This window comes from Balaenoptera musculus, chromosome 13 (genome assembly GCF_009873245.2).
Source record: "Balaenoptera musculus isolate JJ_BM4_2016_0621 chromosome 13, mBalMus1.pri.v3, whole genome shotgun sequence".
Classification (NCBI taxonomy): domain Eukaryota; kingdom Metazoa; phylum Chordata; class Mammalia; order Artiodactyla; family Balaenopteridae; genus Balaenoptera; species Balaenoptera musculus.
Genome location: NC_045797.1, coordinates 10,473,792 through 10,491,558, shown reverse-complemented (window position 1 = coordinate 10,491,558; position 17,767 = coordinate 10,473,792). Strand labels below are relative to the sequence as shown.

Sequence of the window (17,767 nt, the reverse complement as noted above, 5' to 3'; positions counted from 1 at the left end):
AAATTTAATCTAGTGTAATAGTTGGCTCTATATTGTATTAGTATCACTTGGTAGAAGTATGCTCTGTATTTCTGCCCTATCTAGGTTGTCTCTCCATAGATAGATTTCTTTTTTTAATTAAAGGGAGTGATAGTAAGTATTGCCAGGTTGCTTTCTGGTGTAAACACTCTGAGTCAGTTCAGTCAACTAAACGCTGACTAAATAAGGTAAGTTAGACTGAAAGACGCCAAAATCTCTGCCCTCCGCAAGCGTTTCAGCCTTTTATTCTCCATGGCCTTGGCATCGGCTTCTCCTCAGACAGGGTGTGCGCACTGCCACCCGTAACTTCCCGTGGTCTGGTCATCCTCCCACGGCGGACCTGCTGCTCTCTGGACTCTTTTCTCTTGAAGGATTGTATGGATTAGATGTGTAAGGTTGAAACGCTCACATATAACGGTAGAATTTTTTAAAGTGATTTTTTTTCCCCATTTTTTAAACCTAGTACATTTTACCATGGAATACTGTTTTGAAATTATAATGAAAGTCAGTGTAAAAAGGAATCCTGGACTTTATAACCATATAAAATCATATGTGTGTGTATAATGTCTATCTCTACTTTTCTGTATATTTCAGAAAATGTGGTAGCAGAACAGTACACCCATGTGACTTTGGATTCTTGTGAAAGAAACAAGATGGAACCCTTGAAAGAGAGAAAGTTCAGGTATTGTGTGGGTGCATGTGGTCCTGTCTCTCTCCCTTTTCATTCTAGCTTGCTTTTTTTTTTTTAATTTTATTTATTTATTTGTTTATTTATTTATGGCTGTGTTGGGTCTTCATTTCTGTGCGAGGGCTTTCTCTAGTTGCGGCAAGTGGGGGCCACTCTTCATCGCGGTGCGCGGGCCTCTCACTATCGCGGCCTCTCTTGTTGCGGAGCACAGGCTCCAGATGCGCAGGCTGAGTAATTGTGGCTCACGGGCCTGGTCGCTCTGTGGCATGTGGGATCTTCCCAGACCAGGGCTCGAACCCGTATCCCCTGCATTGGCAGGCAGATTCTCAACCACTGCGCTACCAGGGAAGCCCCTAGCTTGCTTCTTAAGCTGTAATGGAATACCTCATTCCAGCCCTTCTTTAAGGGCTGCCAGAGTTTTTATCAACTCAGAGCTTTAAGTCAGAAGGTACTCTCTGTACATATAAATACAATGACACTTGGTACACCAGGGCAGTGAGAGAAGCAGCTGGGGTAGCAGAGAATCCCTGGGGAAACTGTTCCTGTGACTGACTTCCACTGATTTGGGGAGCAGAACTGCAGATGCTCTTGCCAGCCAAAGACCGTGACATATAAAGACTATTGCAGAACTGAGCAAACACCTAATTGCTTCTGTATACCCATTATAATTGAGAAAATCAATAACTTTCTTTTTTTTTCTTCTTTTTGGCTGCGTTGGGTCTTCGTTGCTGCGCGCAGGCTTTCTCTAGTTGTGACGAGCAGGGGCTACTCTTCATTGCGGTGCATGGGCTTCTCATTGTGGTGGCTTCTCTTGTTGCGGAGCACAGGCTCTAAGCGCATGGGCTTCAGTAGTTGGAGCACACGGGCTCCAGTAGTTGCAGCACGTGGGCTCAGTCGTTGTGGTGCGCGGGCTCTAGGGCGAGGGGGCTTCAGTAGTTGTGGCGCTCGGGCTTAGCTGCTCCACGGCATGTGAGATCTTCCCAGACCAGGGATCAAACGCGTGTCCCCTGCATTGGCAGGCGGATTCTTAACCACTGCACCACCAGGGAAGTCCTAATAACTTTCTTTTAAGAGGAGGAAGATAGAATGTTTAAGCCTCTTAGGTTCTGATGCAAAATGCAGACTTACCATACATACACTAATGCTTTGCAGAAGTAAAATTCTGCCATGTTTGAATAGTCTGGTGAATGTAATAGACACTAAAAGTAGCTACAATCTTTTGAGTATTTATTATATTCCTGCACAGCACTTAACGCTTATCATGTACTACACCCTTTAACTAACCCTTATAATAACTTTAGTTGTAGGAACTATTCTTTTCCAGCATTACAGATGAGGAAACCAGATCCAGAGGACTAAATAAAGGACCTGAAGCCATACGGCTTCTGCTTTGCAGCCCTGGGATTTGAACCCCTATCTCTGATTTCAGAATCCTCTCTCTCACCACTATGCTGTACTGCTTCTTATTATCAAAAACCTCTTCTTGAACTACGACCCCAGTAAATAAATTATTGGATAAAGGACATGAGCAGAACTTACAAAAGAAAAATTAATGAATAAACATGTAGAAAAGGGTTAACTCACTAGAAATAAAATTAATGCAAATTAAGTAGGTTTTGCCTTTTAATTTAAAATTTTACTCAGTGGGCATAGTCTATTACTGCCCACCAGGAATCTTCCTTTGTGCAGCTAAACTTTTGACCCATAAGACTACCATAAACCACACTTGGCATAAGATTAATTTAGGTGTATATAGGACAGAAATCACTGTTGCCAGCAGGGTAGTACTGTCCAAGAAACTATTGTCTTTGACTGCATGTGACAGTTAAGCTGCAAGGAAACAAGACTCATGTGGGGAGACACCCAGGGACAGAGGCTTCCTTAGCTTCGAAACCTTATTCCCAGGGAGTCAGTGGCTCTTGCAACACTCCATAGATTTAGTTTCCAGAGTCCCCCCCAGGGACAGGCCCATTACGAGAATCATTACACCTGAAGCCTGAATCTATGGATTCCCGGCACATGTTCATAATTCTCCCAGTCTAGATACAGCTATTTTTTATCATAAGCATTGATGACAGTGATACCTTACCTTTTCAGTTTTCAGTGGAGAAGGGGAAGAGCTAGAAAGTTAACCAAAATTCACAGTTTTGTGGAGAAGGGAAAAGGATTTTATTCATCGTTTATGCACCCACAGTAATTTGGGCACTCATGTTGCTAGTAGCAATGTACGTGGGTTTGGAAACACATCTGTTTTGTTGTAATATAAAATATTGGAAATATGTTCAATATCTAAGAACAAGGGAATTGTTACACTTCATCACACATCCACTGGATTAAATGGTGTACAGCATTAAAATCCACAGTAGAACTGTGGAGAAACCCAGCAGACACCACCTTTCCCAAATAATCAGGCTAACGTCACCCGTGATGACACATGGTGATGTCATGGGAGGAGAAGGGCACGTCACCTCTCTGATATTCTCCCCAAACCAATACTCACAGTCTAGTCAGGAGGAAAACAAGAGAACCCCAAATTGAGGGACAGTCTACAAAATAGCTGGCCAGTACTCCTCAAAACCGACAAGGTCTTAGGAAACTAGGAAAGACTAAGAAAGTGTGACAGAGGAGAAGAGAGTAAGGAGGCTGACAACTAATGCAGCATGGTGTCCACGATTGGATCCTGGAGCAAACACGGGGCCTTGTGGAGAACCTGGCGAGATCCAAACGAGGTCTGGAGGTTAGTCAGTAGTAATCTGACAAAGGTTGGTTTATTGGTTTTGACAAGAGAGCCACTTTAATGTGAGGTGGTAACATTAGAGGAAATTGGTGAGGAGCATATGGGAATTCTCTTTTATCTCTGTGACATTTCTTTAAATCTAAATTCCAAAATTAGTTTATTTTTTTAAACATTCATGGTAGGAAAAACGCCTGTGTCAAGAAGTAAAAAATGCAACATGAAGTTGCGTGAATTCATTTGTATAAAAATATATACTCTTGCATCTGTTTGTAGATATGTGGATCTAAAGGTGCGGAGAGAATATGAGTGTGGAGACGTATGTACAGTCCAAACTTGTTATTTGCATTGGTTCTTTTCTATAAAATCACTGCAAACACTGAATTAGCAAATACTGATCCATTGCTTCTAGGGGAAATACACAGTTAGGATTCTACAAGCCTCTGGTCACAGCACTTTGTTTAAAGACACTTATTTAGGGCTTCCCTGGTGGCTCAGTGGTTAAGAATCTGCCTGCCAATGCAGGGGACACGGGTTCGAGCCCTGGTCTGGGAAGATCCCACATGCCACGGAGCAACTAAGCCTGTGCGCCACAACTACTGAACCTGCGCTCTAGAGCCCACGAGCCACAACTACTGAGCTCGCGTGCCACAACTACTGAGGTCCGCGCACCTAGAGCCTGGGCTCCACAACAAGAGAAGCCACCGCAATGAGAAGCCCGCGCACTGCAGTGAAGAGTAACGCCCGCTCACCGCAACTAGAGAAAGCCCATGTGCAGCAACGAAGACCCAACACAGCCGAAAATAAATAAATAAAATAAATAAATTTATATTAAAAAAGAGACACTTATTTAATATATACTATTGATTCATTAACATTGAACTCATGGCCAAGAGCACTGTAACCCATGCCTGAACGAAACTTATCCAACACATATTTTCTCCACAAGACACGTCACAGCCTTCTTACACTTAGGAACGCTAGACAGCACTTGAGCACTACACTTGGGGAACAGTTAAACAGCTAAATCACCAACTAAAAGCACAAAAATGCAAGAAAAAGAAACACCCCACATCGCTAACTACACTGTGAAAGGACAATGTTTACAGTATGAGCCGAAAGGAGAAGGCAGAGCGTCACCTTGCTCGACCTCACCTAGGAACATAAATGTTGAGTGACTCAAATTTTTCATTGTTCTGCACGTCTTGAGATGACAGCAAAAGCACCATGAGTGTTGTTTGCGGTAACAAATAAATATTTGCATGTAGGTGAATTCACAGGTATGGAATCCTTGAGGAAGGAGGATCGACTGTGTGTGTGTGTGTGGAAATGTACTGGTGTTAGGTTGTTGGACTATGGCTGACATTTTCTGTTTGTTTCAGTGTTATAAAAGAAGCCATTTTTGGAATAAAATATTCAGTCTATTACAGTAGTGATGCTTAGAAGACAACTTGAGAAAATAAACCCTTTCCTACCAACATCTCCTACTAAAGAATATCCCATGTGTCACCTCACCTATTTAATATATTATCACGTTTTTTATTTTATTTCTATTCATATTGTACGAGCTGTGTATCTGCATATATTTGTATGAAGAAAATGCTTTAATAAACTCTTTGTGAAGCAGTTTTGAAATCTCATTCCTAGAATGAAAAGGAAACTGTTTTGTGGGATTTTTTTGTGTTCAAACCCAATAAAGCTTGTAATCATGTGTGTTTATCTTGTCCCTTTAACACATCCAGTCCAATTGAAGAGAAAAGCCCAGAACCAGCGTTCCCCACAGATGTCTCTTCAGCATCCTTGCTCCGTCTGAGCCAACCTGCTGCAGCTGTGCTGACCAGCGAGGCAGAGCGGGGCCTCAAGGCCTGTAAACTCACAGACCCTGACTTTGCCCCTGCAGAGGATCCAGCAGACGCCAATGCCAGGTTCCAGGCAGAACCAATGCAGACTGGCTTGCTTGGGAATATCGACGCTCCAGGTATGAACAGATGCTCATTCTTAATTGTTCCCTGAATAAGGACAATAGCCTGTTAATAAAAGCTGTTCCATGAAAGAAGCTCAAAGAGCAGGGCCTTGAATGCCGTTGAGTAGAACGCAAGTTCAGACAAACTTGCGTGCTGTATCACCGTGCATACAACAGTAACATACTTGAAGGGCTAATTAATTTGTTTTAATTTTAAAAGGTATCAAAATAACTACTGTTGGAAAAGAGAACTGGAATTGGAGGGCCCATTATGCCAGGCGTTTAATCTAATACTGTTATCCCCATTTTACAGAAAAGTAAACAGGCTCAGGGTTAAAGGACCCCACCCCCACCCCAAGGTTACACAGAAACAATCTTAACAGTGGACAAGAGCACAGACTCTGGAGATGGACTAGCTAGATTCTAATCCTAGCTCCCCCTCTTAGGCTGTCTTGTGATCTTGGCCAAGATTATTTCAATTCTCTGTGGCCCTGTTTCCCATAAAGTGGAGGGGTTGGCAGTACCTACTTTAGGGTCTTACTGTTAGGACCAAGTGAGTTACTAAACATCAAGGGCTCAGAACAGTGTCCCACATCTGCTTAGCACTAGTAAATATCAGTCATGTTGGATTAGTCTTTGATAACTGCCACTAATAGAATTTTTTATAGCATTCTAAATTGGGCAGGAACTTTTTTCTTCCCTTTAGAAACGGTTTCTCTTTGTGTCTTTGTGGACCCAAATTATATCTCATACCGACAAATTGCACGTAGGTAGTATGTGTTAAAAGGCAGCGTGTTTTATAAATAGAAGTGGAAAGCAATTTAAAGAATATATATATGATCACGTTAGAAGTAACTAATCTCCAAGTTTGCCTTTAAGACATGTACCCATAATTGTGTTAAAGGCAAAATCTAGAATAGATGCCCTTGGTGTTAATTTCCTTTGTCCCAACTGAATATTGATTTAAATTTGTAGATCTAAAATGACAGATAATGAACTGTGCAGAAGTACCCATTTTGACTTTTGAAAATGGTTCTTTATTATTTGAATCAATGCTCTTTAAAGATAAGGCTTTTGAAAGCTTCTTTAATGAATGTCTCCACTTGCTTTGTCTATGATTTATTTGGTAAAAGTGTTGGATACTGAATTCCTTTTCTTTTTTGTTCCTGTTCCTTTAAGACTTCCCTGTTGAGAATCCCTGGGATGATGAGTTGATTGTCAAACTTTTATCCGGACTTTCTAAACCAGTGAGTTCCTATCCAAATACTTACGAATGGCAATGTAAACTTCCAGCCATCAAGCCCAAGACTGAATTTCAACTGGGTAAGAACCATATGGGTAATAAAACTTTAAACTCTTTTTTTCTCTGTGGGAAGTTGATGTTTATTCCTGCTGGCACCACCCTCACCCCTACCCCTCCTCCCCCTCCCCCACTTCCGTTAAAAAGTTTTATCTGTAGTATTAAGATGAGAACATTTTGTTAAGCCATGACTGTAGGATTTTGATTGCTGTGGGACTATAACTTATAAAGGGCAATTTGGCAATATCCACCAAAATTTCAAATGCATGTACTTTTAGACCCAGACATCCACTTTTAAGGATTTCCTGCAGATACACTTGGATACATTCAAAGTGAGGTGTGTGTAAAAGCAACAGATTGGAAACAACATAGGCATCTAAGGGGACTGCTTAAATAAATTATGGGACATCTCTACAGTAAGCTACAGCTCACTGTGCAGCTAGGGAATGATCTCCAAAACATGCTGCTAAGTGAAAGGGCAGACTAGTGTTATATGCTGCTTTTTATTTCTTAAAAAGGGGCAAGATAATATATATTCATATTTGATAGTATTTCCAGAGAACACTTGAAGGGTACTCAAAACTAATAAAAATGGTTAATTGTTAGTGGGAGGGGAAACAGGGTAGATGTGGATAACAATGAGAGCAAGACTTCTCATAATGTACTTTCCACACACACACACACACACACAGACACACACACACACACACAGATTCCCCTATTATTAACATCTTGCATCGGTGTGGTACATTTGTTAAAGTTGATGAGCCAATATTGCTACATTATTATTAACTACAGTTCATAGTTTACATTAGGATTCATTCTTTGTGTTGTACATTCTGTGGGGTTTGACAGATGTGTAATGACATGCATCTGTCATTACAGTATCATACAGAACAGTTTCAGTGCCCTAAACCCCTGTGCTTCATCTATTCATCCCTTCCTCCCTCTACCTGAAACCCTAGCAACCACTAATCTCTTACTGCCGTCTCCGCATAGTTGTAATCATTACAGCATATAGACTTTTCAGATGGGCTTCTTTTGCTTAGCAATATGCATTTAAGTTTCCTCCATGTCTTTTCATGACTTGATAGCTCTTTCTTTTTCATCTCTGAGGAGTATTCCATTGTGGGAAGGTACTATAGTTTATTTATCCATTCACCTATTGAAGGGTATCTTGGTTGCTTCCAAGTTTTGGCAATGATGAATAAAGCTGCCGTAAACATTCCTGTACAGTTTTTGTGTGGACGTAAGTTTTCAGTTCATTTGGCTAAGTACTAAGGAGTGTGATTGCTGGATCATATAGTTAAGGCTATGTTTACTTTTGTAAGAAACTGCCAAACTGTCTTCCAACGGGGTTTATACCATTTTGAATTCCCACAGCAATGAATGAGAATTCTGTTGCTCCACATTCTTGTCAGCATGTGGTATTGTCAGTGTTTGGGGTATTAGCCATTCTAGTAGATGTGCAGTGGTATTTCACTATTGTCTTTAATTTGCAATTCTCTAATTATGTATGATGTTGAACATTTTTTCAAATGTTTATTTGCCATCTGAATATCTTCTTTCCTGAGATATATGTTCAGATCGTTTGCCCATTTTTCAATCAGGTTGTTAGTTTTCTTATTAAGAGTTCATTGTATATTTTGGCTAGTGGTCCTTTATCAGTTGTTTTACAAAGATTTTCCCCCAGCCTCTGGCTTGTCTTTTCATTCTATTAGCTGTGTTTTTTGCAGAGTAGAAGCTTTCAATTTTAATGAAGTCTAGTTTATCACTTTTTTCCTTTCACGGATCATGCTTTTGGTGTTGTATCCAAGAGGTCATCAGCAAACCCAAGGTCACCTAGATATTCTCCTACGTTATCTGCTAGGAATTTTGTAGTTTTGTGTTATATATTCAGATCTATGAACCATTTTGAATTAACTTCTGTCAAAGGTATAAGATCTGTGTCTAGATTCATTTTGCATGTTGATGTTCAGTTGTTCCATCACCATTTGTTGAAAAGACTATCTTTCCTGCATTGAATAGCCTTTACTCTTTTGTCAGTGATCAATTGACTATATTTGTTTGGGTCTATTGCTGGGCTCTCTCCTCTGTTTCATTAATCTATTTGCCTATTCACCAATACCACACTGTCTTGATTTTGGTAGCTTTTATAGTAAGTCTTGATGTTGGGTAGTGTCGGTCCTCCAATTTGTTCTCCTTCAATACTGTGTTGGCTGTCTGATTCTTTTGCCTTTCCATATAAACTTTAGAATTAGTTTGTCATTATCCACAAAATGACTTGGTGGGATTTTGCTTGGTATTGCATTGAATCTATAGATCAAGTTTGGAAGAACTTCACAATGCTGTGTCTTCCTATCTGTGTATATAGAATATCTCTACATATATTTAGATTTTTTAATTTGTTTCATCAGAGTTTTGTAGTTTTCCTCATGTAGACCTTGTACATATTTTGTTACATTTATACTTAAATATTTCATTGGGGAGGAGGAGGTTGCTAATGTAAATTGTATTGTGTTTTTAATTTCAAATTCCACTTATTCATTTTTGGTACATGTGGCATAGAACTGTTCACAGTATTCCTTTATTATCCTTTTAATGTCCATAGGATCTGTAGTGATGCCCCCTCTTTCATTTCTGATATTAGTAATATGTGTCCTCCCTAATTTTTCTTAGTTAGCCTGGCAGAAGCTTATCAATTTCATTGATATTTTCAAAGAACCAACTTTTTTTCCCACAGAACCAACTTTTGTTTTCATTGATTTCCTCTATTGATTTTCAGTTTTAAATTTTGTTGATTTCTACTCTGATTCTTATTTTTTTTTTCTTCTGCTTACTTTGGATTTAATTTGCTCTTCTTTTTCCTTACTTTGGATTTAATTTGCTCTTCTGGTTTCCACCAGTTTTCTGAGGTGGAAACTAAGATTATTGATTTTAGATCTTTTTTTCTAACACATGCATTCAATGCTATAAATTTCTTAATACTGCATTTTCCACATCTCACAATTTCAATAAATTATGTTTTCAAAGTGTGTTATTTAATCTCCAAGTTTTGGGGGACTTTCCAGCTATCCTTCTGTTATTGATTACCAGCTTAATTCCACTGTGATCTGAGTGCATACTTTGTATGATTTCTTTTTTTTTTTTTTTTTTAATTTGGTGAAGTTGTGTTTTATGGCCTAGAATGTGGTCTTTCTTGGTGACTGTTCCATGTAAGCTTGAAAAAAATGTATATTCCACTGTTGTTAAATTAAGTATTTCATGAATGTCTGTTAGATCCAGTTGATTGGTGGTGCTGTTCGGTTCAACCATGCCCTTAAGGATTTTCTGCCTGTTGGATCTGTCAATTGCTGATAGAGGGATGTAGAAACTCCAACTGTAATAGTGAATTGATTTATTCTCCTTGCAAGTCTGTCAATTTTTGCCTATTTTGATGCTCTGTTCTTAGGCTCATACACATTAAGGATTGTTATGTCTTGGAGAACTGAGCCCTATATCATTATGTAATGCCTTTCTTTATCCTTGATAACTTTCCTTACTTTTAAGTCTGTTCTGTGTAAAATTAATATAGCTACACCAGCTTTCTGTTGATTAATATTAGCGTGACATATCTTTCTCCATGCCTTTACTTTTATTTTTTCTGTGTCTTTATATTTAAGGTGTGTTTCTTGTAGACAATATATAGTTGGGTCTTGTATTTTTATCTATTGTGATATAGTTGGATTAATATCTACTATATTTGTTACTGTTTTCTATTTATTGCCCTTGTTTTTCATTTCCTTTTTTGTCTTTCACTCTCTTTCTGCCTTCTCTGGTTTTAATTATTTATGTGATTCTATTTTCTCTCTTCTCTTAGCATATCAATTATACTTCTTTCTTTACTTTTTTTAGTGGTTGCCCTAGAGTTTGCAATGTACATTTACAAGTAATCCATGTCCACCTTTCAATAACACTATACTGCTTCACAAATAGCACAAGTCCCTTATAACAGAGTTACCAATTCCTCCCTCCTCCCCCCTATGGCATTACTCTCACTCATTTCACTTACCCACAGGCTGTGCTTACTGAACACATTGTTGCTATTATTATTTTGAACAGCTATCTGTTAGATCAATTAGGAATAAAAAATAAATAAAAGATTTTATTTTATCTTCATTTATTCCTTTTCCTATACTTTTCTGATCTGAGTTTCTGACCTGTATCATCTTCCTTCCCTCTGAAGAACTTCTTTTTTTCTCTTTTATTTTTATGGGAGTATAGTTGCTTTACAATGTTGTGTTAGTTTCTGCTGTACAGCAAAGTGAATCAGCTATACGTATATCTATTGGGTTGGCCAAAAAGTTCGTTCGGGTTTTTCCATACGATGTTACGGAATGAATGAACTTTTGGGCCAACCCAATATATCCCCTCTCTTTTGGATTTCTATCCCAATTAGGTCACCACAGAGCATTGAGTAGAATTCCCTGTGCTATATATGTTAGGTTCTCATTAGTTATCTATTTTACGCATAGTATCAATAGTGTATATATGTCAATCCCAATCTCCCAATTCATCCCACCCCCCAGAACTTCTTTTAACATTTCTTGCAAGGCAGGTTTACTGGTGACAGATTGCCTTAATTTTTGTTTGTCTAATGAAGTCTTTATTTCTTCTTCACTTTTGAAAGGGAAGAATTCTTGGTTTGTGGTTTTCTGGCTTTTTTTTTTTTTTTTTTTCAATACATACTCCAGTCTCTTCTTGCTTGTATGGTTTCTGAAGAGAAGTCAGTGTAATTCTTATGCTTGCTCCTCTATAGATAAGGTGGTTTTATTCCTCTGGTTTCTTTCAATATTTTCTCCTTGTCTGATTTTCTGCAGTTTGGACGTGACATGCCTAGCTGTAGCTTTTTGGTATTCTTCCTGCTTGGTGTTCTCTGAAATTCCTGGATCTGTGATTTAGTGTCTGTCATTGATTTTGGAAATTTCTCAGCCATTATTACCCCAGCTATGTCTTCTGTTCTCTTTTTCTTCTTCATCCTAGTGTCCCATTACACATTTGTTACCCCTTTTGTAGTTGTCCCATAGTTCTTGAGCATTCTATTCTATCTTTTTCATTTTATTTTTCTCTTTGCATTTCAGTGTTGGAAGTTTCTGTTGGCATATTTGTCAAGCTCACAGTTTCTTTTTCCAGCCACATACAGCCTATTGATGAGCCCATCAAAGATATTCTTCATTTTGTCACAGTCCTTTTTTATTTCTAGCGTTTCCTTTTGATTCTTTCTCGGAGTTTGTATTTGTCTTCTTACATTACTCATGTATTCTTGCATGTCGTTTACCTTCTTCATTACAGCTCTTAGCATATTAATCATAATTTTTTTTATTCCTGGTCTTATAATTCCAAAATCTTTTCTATATCTGTATCTGGTTCTGATACTTGCTCTGTCTTTTCAAGCTGTGTTTTTTGTCTTTTATTATGCCTTGTAATTTTTGTTAGAAGCCAGTCCTCATATCCTGCTGAAAGGAACTGAGATAAATAGGCCTTTAGTGTAAGGTTTATGCTTATCTGGCTTGGGCTTAGGCTGTGTTTACTATTTTCTGTGGCTGTAGGTATCAAAGGCTGAAATTCCCCTTCGTGTCCTTATTTGTCTCCCCTGTTGTCTTTGGGCTTACCTAGAGACTTGTTCTTAAATAAGGTCTGAGACATCAATTCTTTCTGTGGTGACTCCTCTCCCCAACCCCCCTTCGGTACTGGCTTCAGTGGTAGTTTCTGCTTCTGGGCTCTGCTATTCTCTGTATTCACCTGTCTGTCTCCTCAGTTTGGGGGGCAGCAGTTTTCCCTGTGACCTCAGTTCTCTAACAGATCTAAGAGTTGTTGATTTTCAATTTGTTCAGCTTTTTCTTACTGTGAGGGTAGACTGACGACTTCCAAACGCCTTACATGCCAGCTAGAAACCAGAAAGCTACTTTTTTATATTTGATTTTAAACACATGAATTCGTTTTTTAAAAAATTAAAAATCTGTTACAACTTTACCTCTGTCATCTTTCTACCAAAACCAATAACCCCAGTGTAACTGAAAAATATCAAGACAAATCCAGCTGAGGGGCATTCTACAACTTACCAGAACAGTGCTCCTTGGAACTGTCATGGTCATCAGAACAAAAAGTTAGAAACTGTCACAGCCTAGCAGAGGCTGAGGAGACTTGATGAATGTGTCCTAGAACATTAGGGGAAAACTAGTGAAATCTGAATAAAGTGTGGAGTTTAGTTAACAGTAACATACCGGTTTTGGTTCTTGTTTGTTACCAGTGTAACTTGGTTATGTAAAAGTTAGCAGTAGGGGAAACAGGATGCAGCACATACAGAAACTACTATCTTCTCAACTTTTCTATAAATCAAAAACTGTTCTAAAATAGAAAGTTTACTGCAATAAAAATTTTTTAAGTATCTGTTAGAAATATCGGTACAATTATACTCTGCCCTTTTTATTCTGATGTAAAACGCTTGCATTTTTCAAAGGCATGTTAGAGCTTTGTTTAGCACGTTGTAGAGGATGTCCACTTGTTCTTTCTGTCATCACAACAGCCTTGCCCAGTAGGCAGCACACGTACTCCCCCTTCAAATATGACAGCGCACTGGTAAAGAGAGGATGGCTGCCCGCGGCCCTGCTGCTCAGTGACAGGCCTGGGTCCCGGCAGTGCTGCCCTGGCTCCTCCATCACTTCGTTATAAAGGGGGCTGTTTTGTGGCAGGTATTTTTTTAACTTTCACGTAAGACTGGAAAAACATTTCCTAAGGGAGCTATATCCATTTTTATTTATTAAAGCAATGCAAGCACCAAGAAAAATTTACAAATACTTCATTTTGATAGTCTTTAATGTTTAGAGCCTTTTTTTTTTTTTAATATATATATTTACTTTTTTTTTTTTTTTTTTTTTGGCTGTGTTGGGTCTTCGTTTCTGCGCGAGGGCCCTCTCCAGTTGCGGCAAGTGGGGGCCACTCTTCATCGCGGTGCGCGGGCCTCTCACTGTCGCGGCCTCTTTTGTTGCGGAGCACAGGCTCCAGACGCTCAGGCTCAGTAGTTGTGGCTCACGGGCCCAGTTGCTCCGCGGCATGTGGGATCCTCCCAGACCAGGGCTCGAACCCGTGTCCCCTGCACCGGCAGGCAGATTCCCAACCACTGCGCCACCAGGGAAGCCCCTGAGCCTTTTTTTCATTTTGACTTATCTACCTCCTCAGGTTCTTTGCTGGTCTATGTTGATCACCTTCTTGGAGAAGGGGCTTTTGCCCACGTCTATGAAGTTACCCACGGAGACGTGAACGATAGCAAAAAAAAGCAGAAATTTGTTTTGAAGGTAAATGATCTGTACAATATAGAAAATGAATTTTAGGACTTGAGTTTGCCAGCCTCCTTTTTTTTTTTTTTTTAAAGATAGTGGTGGTTTCACTTAGGTCTATTGTCAGCACTTAAGAAACAAAACTATCCCACAAGGATTCAGAATTGCCTCGCCACTAAAATTACCTTGCAGCAGTTCCCACGCTGCAGCAACAATTCATAGCTTGTCATCACTTTCTACCCCACATCCTATATTTGGATGAGGTGGCTTTCTTGCTATCATTTTCCAGAATGTGAGCTGGATATGAATGTCACATACCTGATTTGCAGGTCCAGAAGCCCGCCAACCCCTGGGAATTCTATATCGGGACCCAGCTGATGGAGAGACTAAAGCCAAGCATGCGACACATGTTTATCAAATTCTATTCTGCCCACCTGTTCCAGAATGGCAGTGTGTTAGTAGGAGATCTCTACAGCTATGGGACATTACTAGTAAGTGTATTGCTTTTATGACAAACAGGAACTGAAGTACATTTTTGGCTTGTGCCTTGCACATACCTTTTGCACTTGGAGCTTTTATTGGAGTGATGGGTGGGGGCAAAGCTCTTGACTTGAAATTTCATTAATCCTGTGCAACCAACTCAGGACTCCACTTTTCATTGTTTCTAGAATGCCATTAACCTCTACAAAAATACCCCTGAAAAAGTGATGCCTCAAGCTCTAGTCCTCGCTTTTGCTATCAGAGTGCTGTGCATGATTGAACAAGTCCATGACTGCGAAATCATCCACGGAGACATCAAGCCAGACAATTTCATACTTGGAAACAGGCAAGTTGCCCTTTTAACAGGTCCTTCTCTTACCGTTTCCCCAGCAGACTTTTATTATCTGTGCTCACGCAGCCTGGCCCTTGTTTGTGTTTAATATAGATTTTTGGAACAGGACAGTGAAGATGATGATTTATCTGCTGGCTTGGCACTGATCGACCTGGGTCAGAGTATAGACATGAAACTTTTTCCAAAAGGAACCGCATTTACGGCAAAGTGTGAAACATCTGGTTTCCAGTGTATTGAGATGCTCAGTAACAAGCCCTGGAACTACCAGGTAGAGAACTAGAGTGAGAGATTTGAAAACATTTCCCTGTATAACACTCACTATAATTTCAAAATGAATTTGAGCATCTAGATAGTTTGAGCTGATCTAGTGTTCTTCTAGCCCTGGATTCAGACGACGCTCCAGGGTTGTTCTCCGTTGTGGACTCGTCACACCTCGTGAGGTTTGGAGCACAGTTCAAAGACCACAGCCAGTCCTGGGGGGAGGAGCTGGGAGGACTTGCAAGCGGCTTGGTGTTGTGTTTGCCTCTGTGTGACAAAACGAAGGACGCAGTAGCTCAGGAAGAGCAGAGCTTCCCAAGACGCTGCCTCAGGAGGTGGCGGGTGATCTGCCGTCCGTGGAAGCCTCCAGCAAAGCCTAGACAGGCGTTCATAGGACGTGTCAGTGTGGGGTTAATGCACACTTCCAGAATTCTTTAAAAGTGAAATCCTGTGACTATTTATTTCCTGTGATTTATCATATTTGCTGCATAACTTAGACATGGGAATATACTCAAGTGTAAATTAGTGTATAGTCATATATACCCATATTTTCTTTATAGATTGATTACTTTGGAGTTGCTGCAACAGTGTACTGCATGCTTTTTGGCACTTACATGAAAGTGAAAAATGAAGGGGGAGTCTGGAAGCCTGAAGGTCTTTTTAGAAGGTGGGTATTAGCATTGGTGCTACAGTGAAAAGAATAAATACAGTAGAATGTTGGGTTCCATCTGGTGGAAAATGGATCTTTGCCACAGAAGACCCATGCCTTGGGAAGTAGGGTGAAATAGCATAACCCTGGGCCCTGGGTGCAGTGAGCAAGTTATTTAAGTCCTTCTGTTTCTCCATTTGTAACTTTTGTGGACCAAGTTGTGTATAGACATTTCTTTGGATCTTCAGTTTCTCCTATGTATAATAGATTCAACATATCCATTCTATTTTTTTTTTTGAATATTTTAATTTTTTTTATTTTATTATTTTTTTTAATAGATCTTCACTGGAGTATAATTGCTTCACATACTGTGTTAGCTTCTGTTGTACAACAAAGTGAATCATCCATATGCATACATATGTCCCCATAGCCCCTCCCTCTTGAGCCTCCCTCCCATCCTCCCTATTCCACCCGTCTAGGTCATCGCAAAGCACGGAGCTGATCTCCCTGTGCTACGCTGCTGCTTCCCACTAGCTATTTTACATTTAGTAGTGTATATATGTTGATGCTACTCTCACTTCGCCCCAGCTTCCCCCTCCCACCCCATGTCCTCAAGTCCATTCTCTAGGTCTGTATCTTTATTCCTGCCCTGCAACTAGGTTTATCAGTACCATTTTTTTTTTTTTTTTAGATTCCATATATATGCGTTAGCATATGGTATTTGTTTTTCTCTTTCTGATTTACTTCACTCTGTACGACAGACTCTAGGTCCATCCACCTCACTACAAATAACTCAATTTCGTTTCTTTTTATGGCTGAGTAATATTCCATTGTATATATGTGCCACATCTTCTTTATCCTTTCATCTGTCGATGGACATTTAGGTTGCTTCCATGTCCTGGCTATTGTAAATAGTGCTGCAATGAACACTGTGGTACATGACTCTTTTTGCATTATGGTTTTCTCAGGGTATATGCCCAGTAGTGGGATTGCTGGGTCATATGGTAGTTCTATTTTTAGTTTTTTAAGGAACCTCCATACGGTTTTCCATAGTGGTTGTATCAATTTACATTCCCACCAACATATCCATTCTTGATGCATTAGGTTGGGTTGAGGTTAGAGTTAAGTCAGATGCAAGAGTGGGATTGCCCTGCATGCTGAAGGCTACTTTTTTTTTTTTAATAAATTTATTTATTGGCTGCATCGGGTCTTTGTTGCTGCACGCGGGCTTTCTCTAGTTTCAGCAAGCAGGGGCTACTCTTCGTTGCGGTGCGCGGGCTTCTTATTGAGGTGGCTTCCCTTTTTGCAGAGCATGGGCTCTAGGCCCACGGGCTTCAGTAGTTGTGGCACGCGGGCTCAGTAGCTGTGGCTCACAGGCTCTAGAGCGCAGGCTCAGTAGTTGTGGCGCACGGGCTCAGTTGCTCCACGGCATGTGGGATCTTCCCGGGCCAGGGCTCGAACCCATGTCCCCTGCATTGGCAGGTGGATTCTTAACCAGTGAGCCACCAGGGAAGCCCTGAAGGCTACATTTTATCCTTCATTTATGCCTTGTCTCTCCAGGCTTCCTCACCTGGATATGTGGAATGAATTTTTTCACATAATGTTGAATATACCAGATTGTCATCATCTTCCATCTTTGGATTTGTTAAGGCAGAAGCTGAAGAAAGTATTTCAAGAACACTATACAAACAAGATTAAGACCCTTCGTAATAGGCTAATTGTACTGCTCTTAGAATATAAGCGTTCTCGAAAATAAAATATGGACACTCCCTAAAAATCGCCTTGTAAATGCTGGCCTGCTCACTTTGAACCTTGATGTTTCCACATTTATTGTTTATGTAAATGTTGCTTAAAAATAAAGCCCACAAAGTATATCCCTGGCACATAGTTGTTACAAATATTTCAACAAAATACACAACACGGTAACGTCCCTGCGTAGCAGGCTGACTGGCGGCTCTTGGGATGAGAGCATTCATGAGAATAATCGGCAAGTGAACATTCTCTAAAAG

General features: G+C 40.0%; 1 protein-coding gene across 1 annotated transcript in view; it reads left to right on the top strand.

Moving 5' to 3' along the window:
* Positions 1–17,535, top strand: part of BUB1 (BUB1 mitotic checkpoint serine/threonine kinase) — a 41,909-nt gene extending 24,374 nt beyond the window's left edge. The window contains exons 17-25 of the mRNA XM_036872320.1: positions 613–700; positions 5,183–5,418; positions 6,583–6,726; positions 13,922–14,037; positions 14,349–14,510; positions 14,688–14,845; positions 14,945–15,119; positions 15,670–15,776; positions 17,319–17,535. Coding sequence (XP_036728215.1) covers positions 613–700; positions 5,183–5,418; positions 6,583–6,726; positions 13,922–14,037; positions 14,349–14,510; positions 14,688–14,845; positions 14,945–15,119; positions 15,670–15,776; positions 17,319–17,514 — 1,382 coding nt within the window. The 3' untranslated portion in view covers positions 17,515–17,535. The remainder of the gene's footprint in view (positions 1–612; positions 701–5,182; positions 5,419–6,582; positions 6,727–13,921; positions 14,038–14,348; positions 14,511–14,687; positions 14,846–14,944; positions 15,120–15,669; positions 15,777–17,318) is intronic.
* Positions 17,536–17,767: the final 232 nt, after the last annotated feature.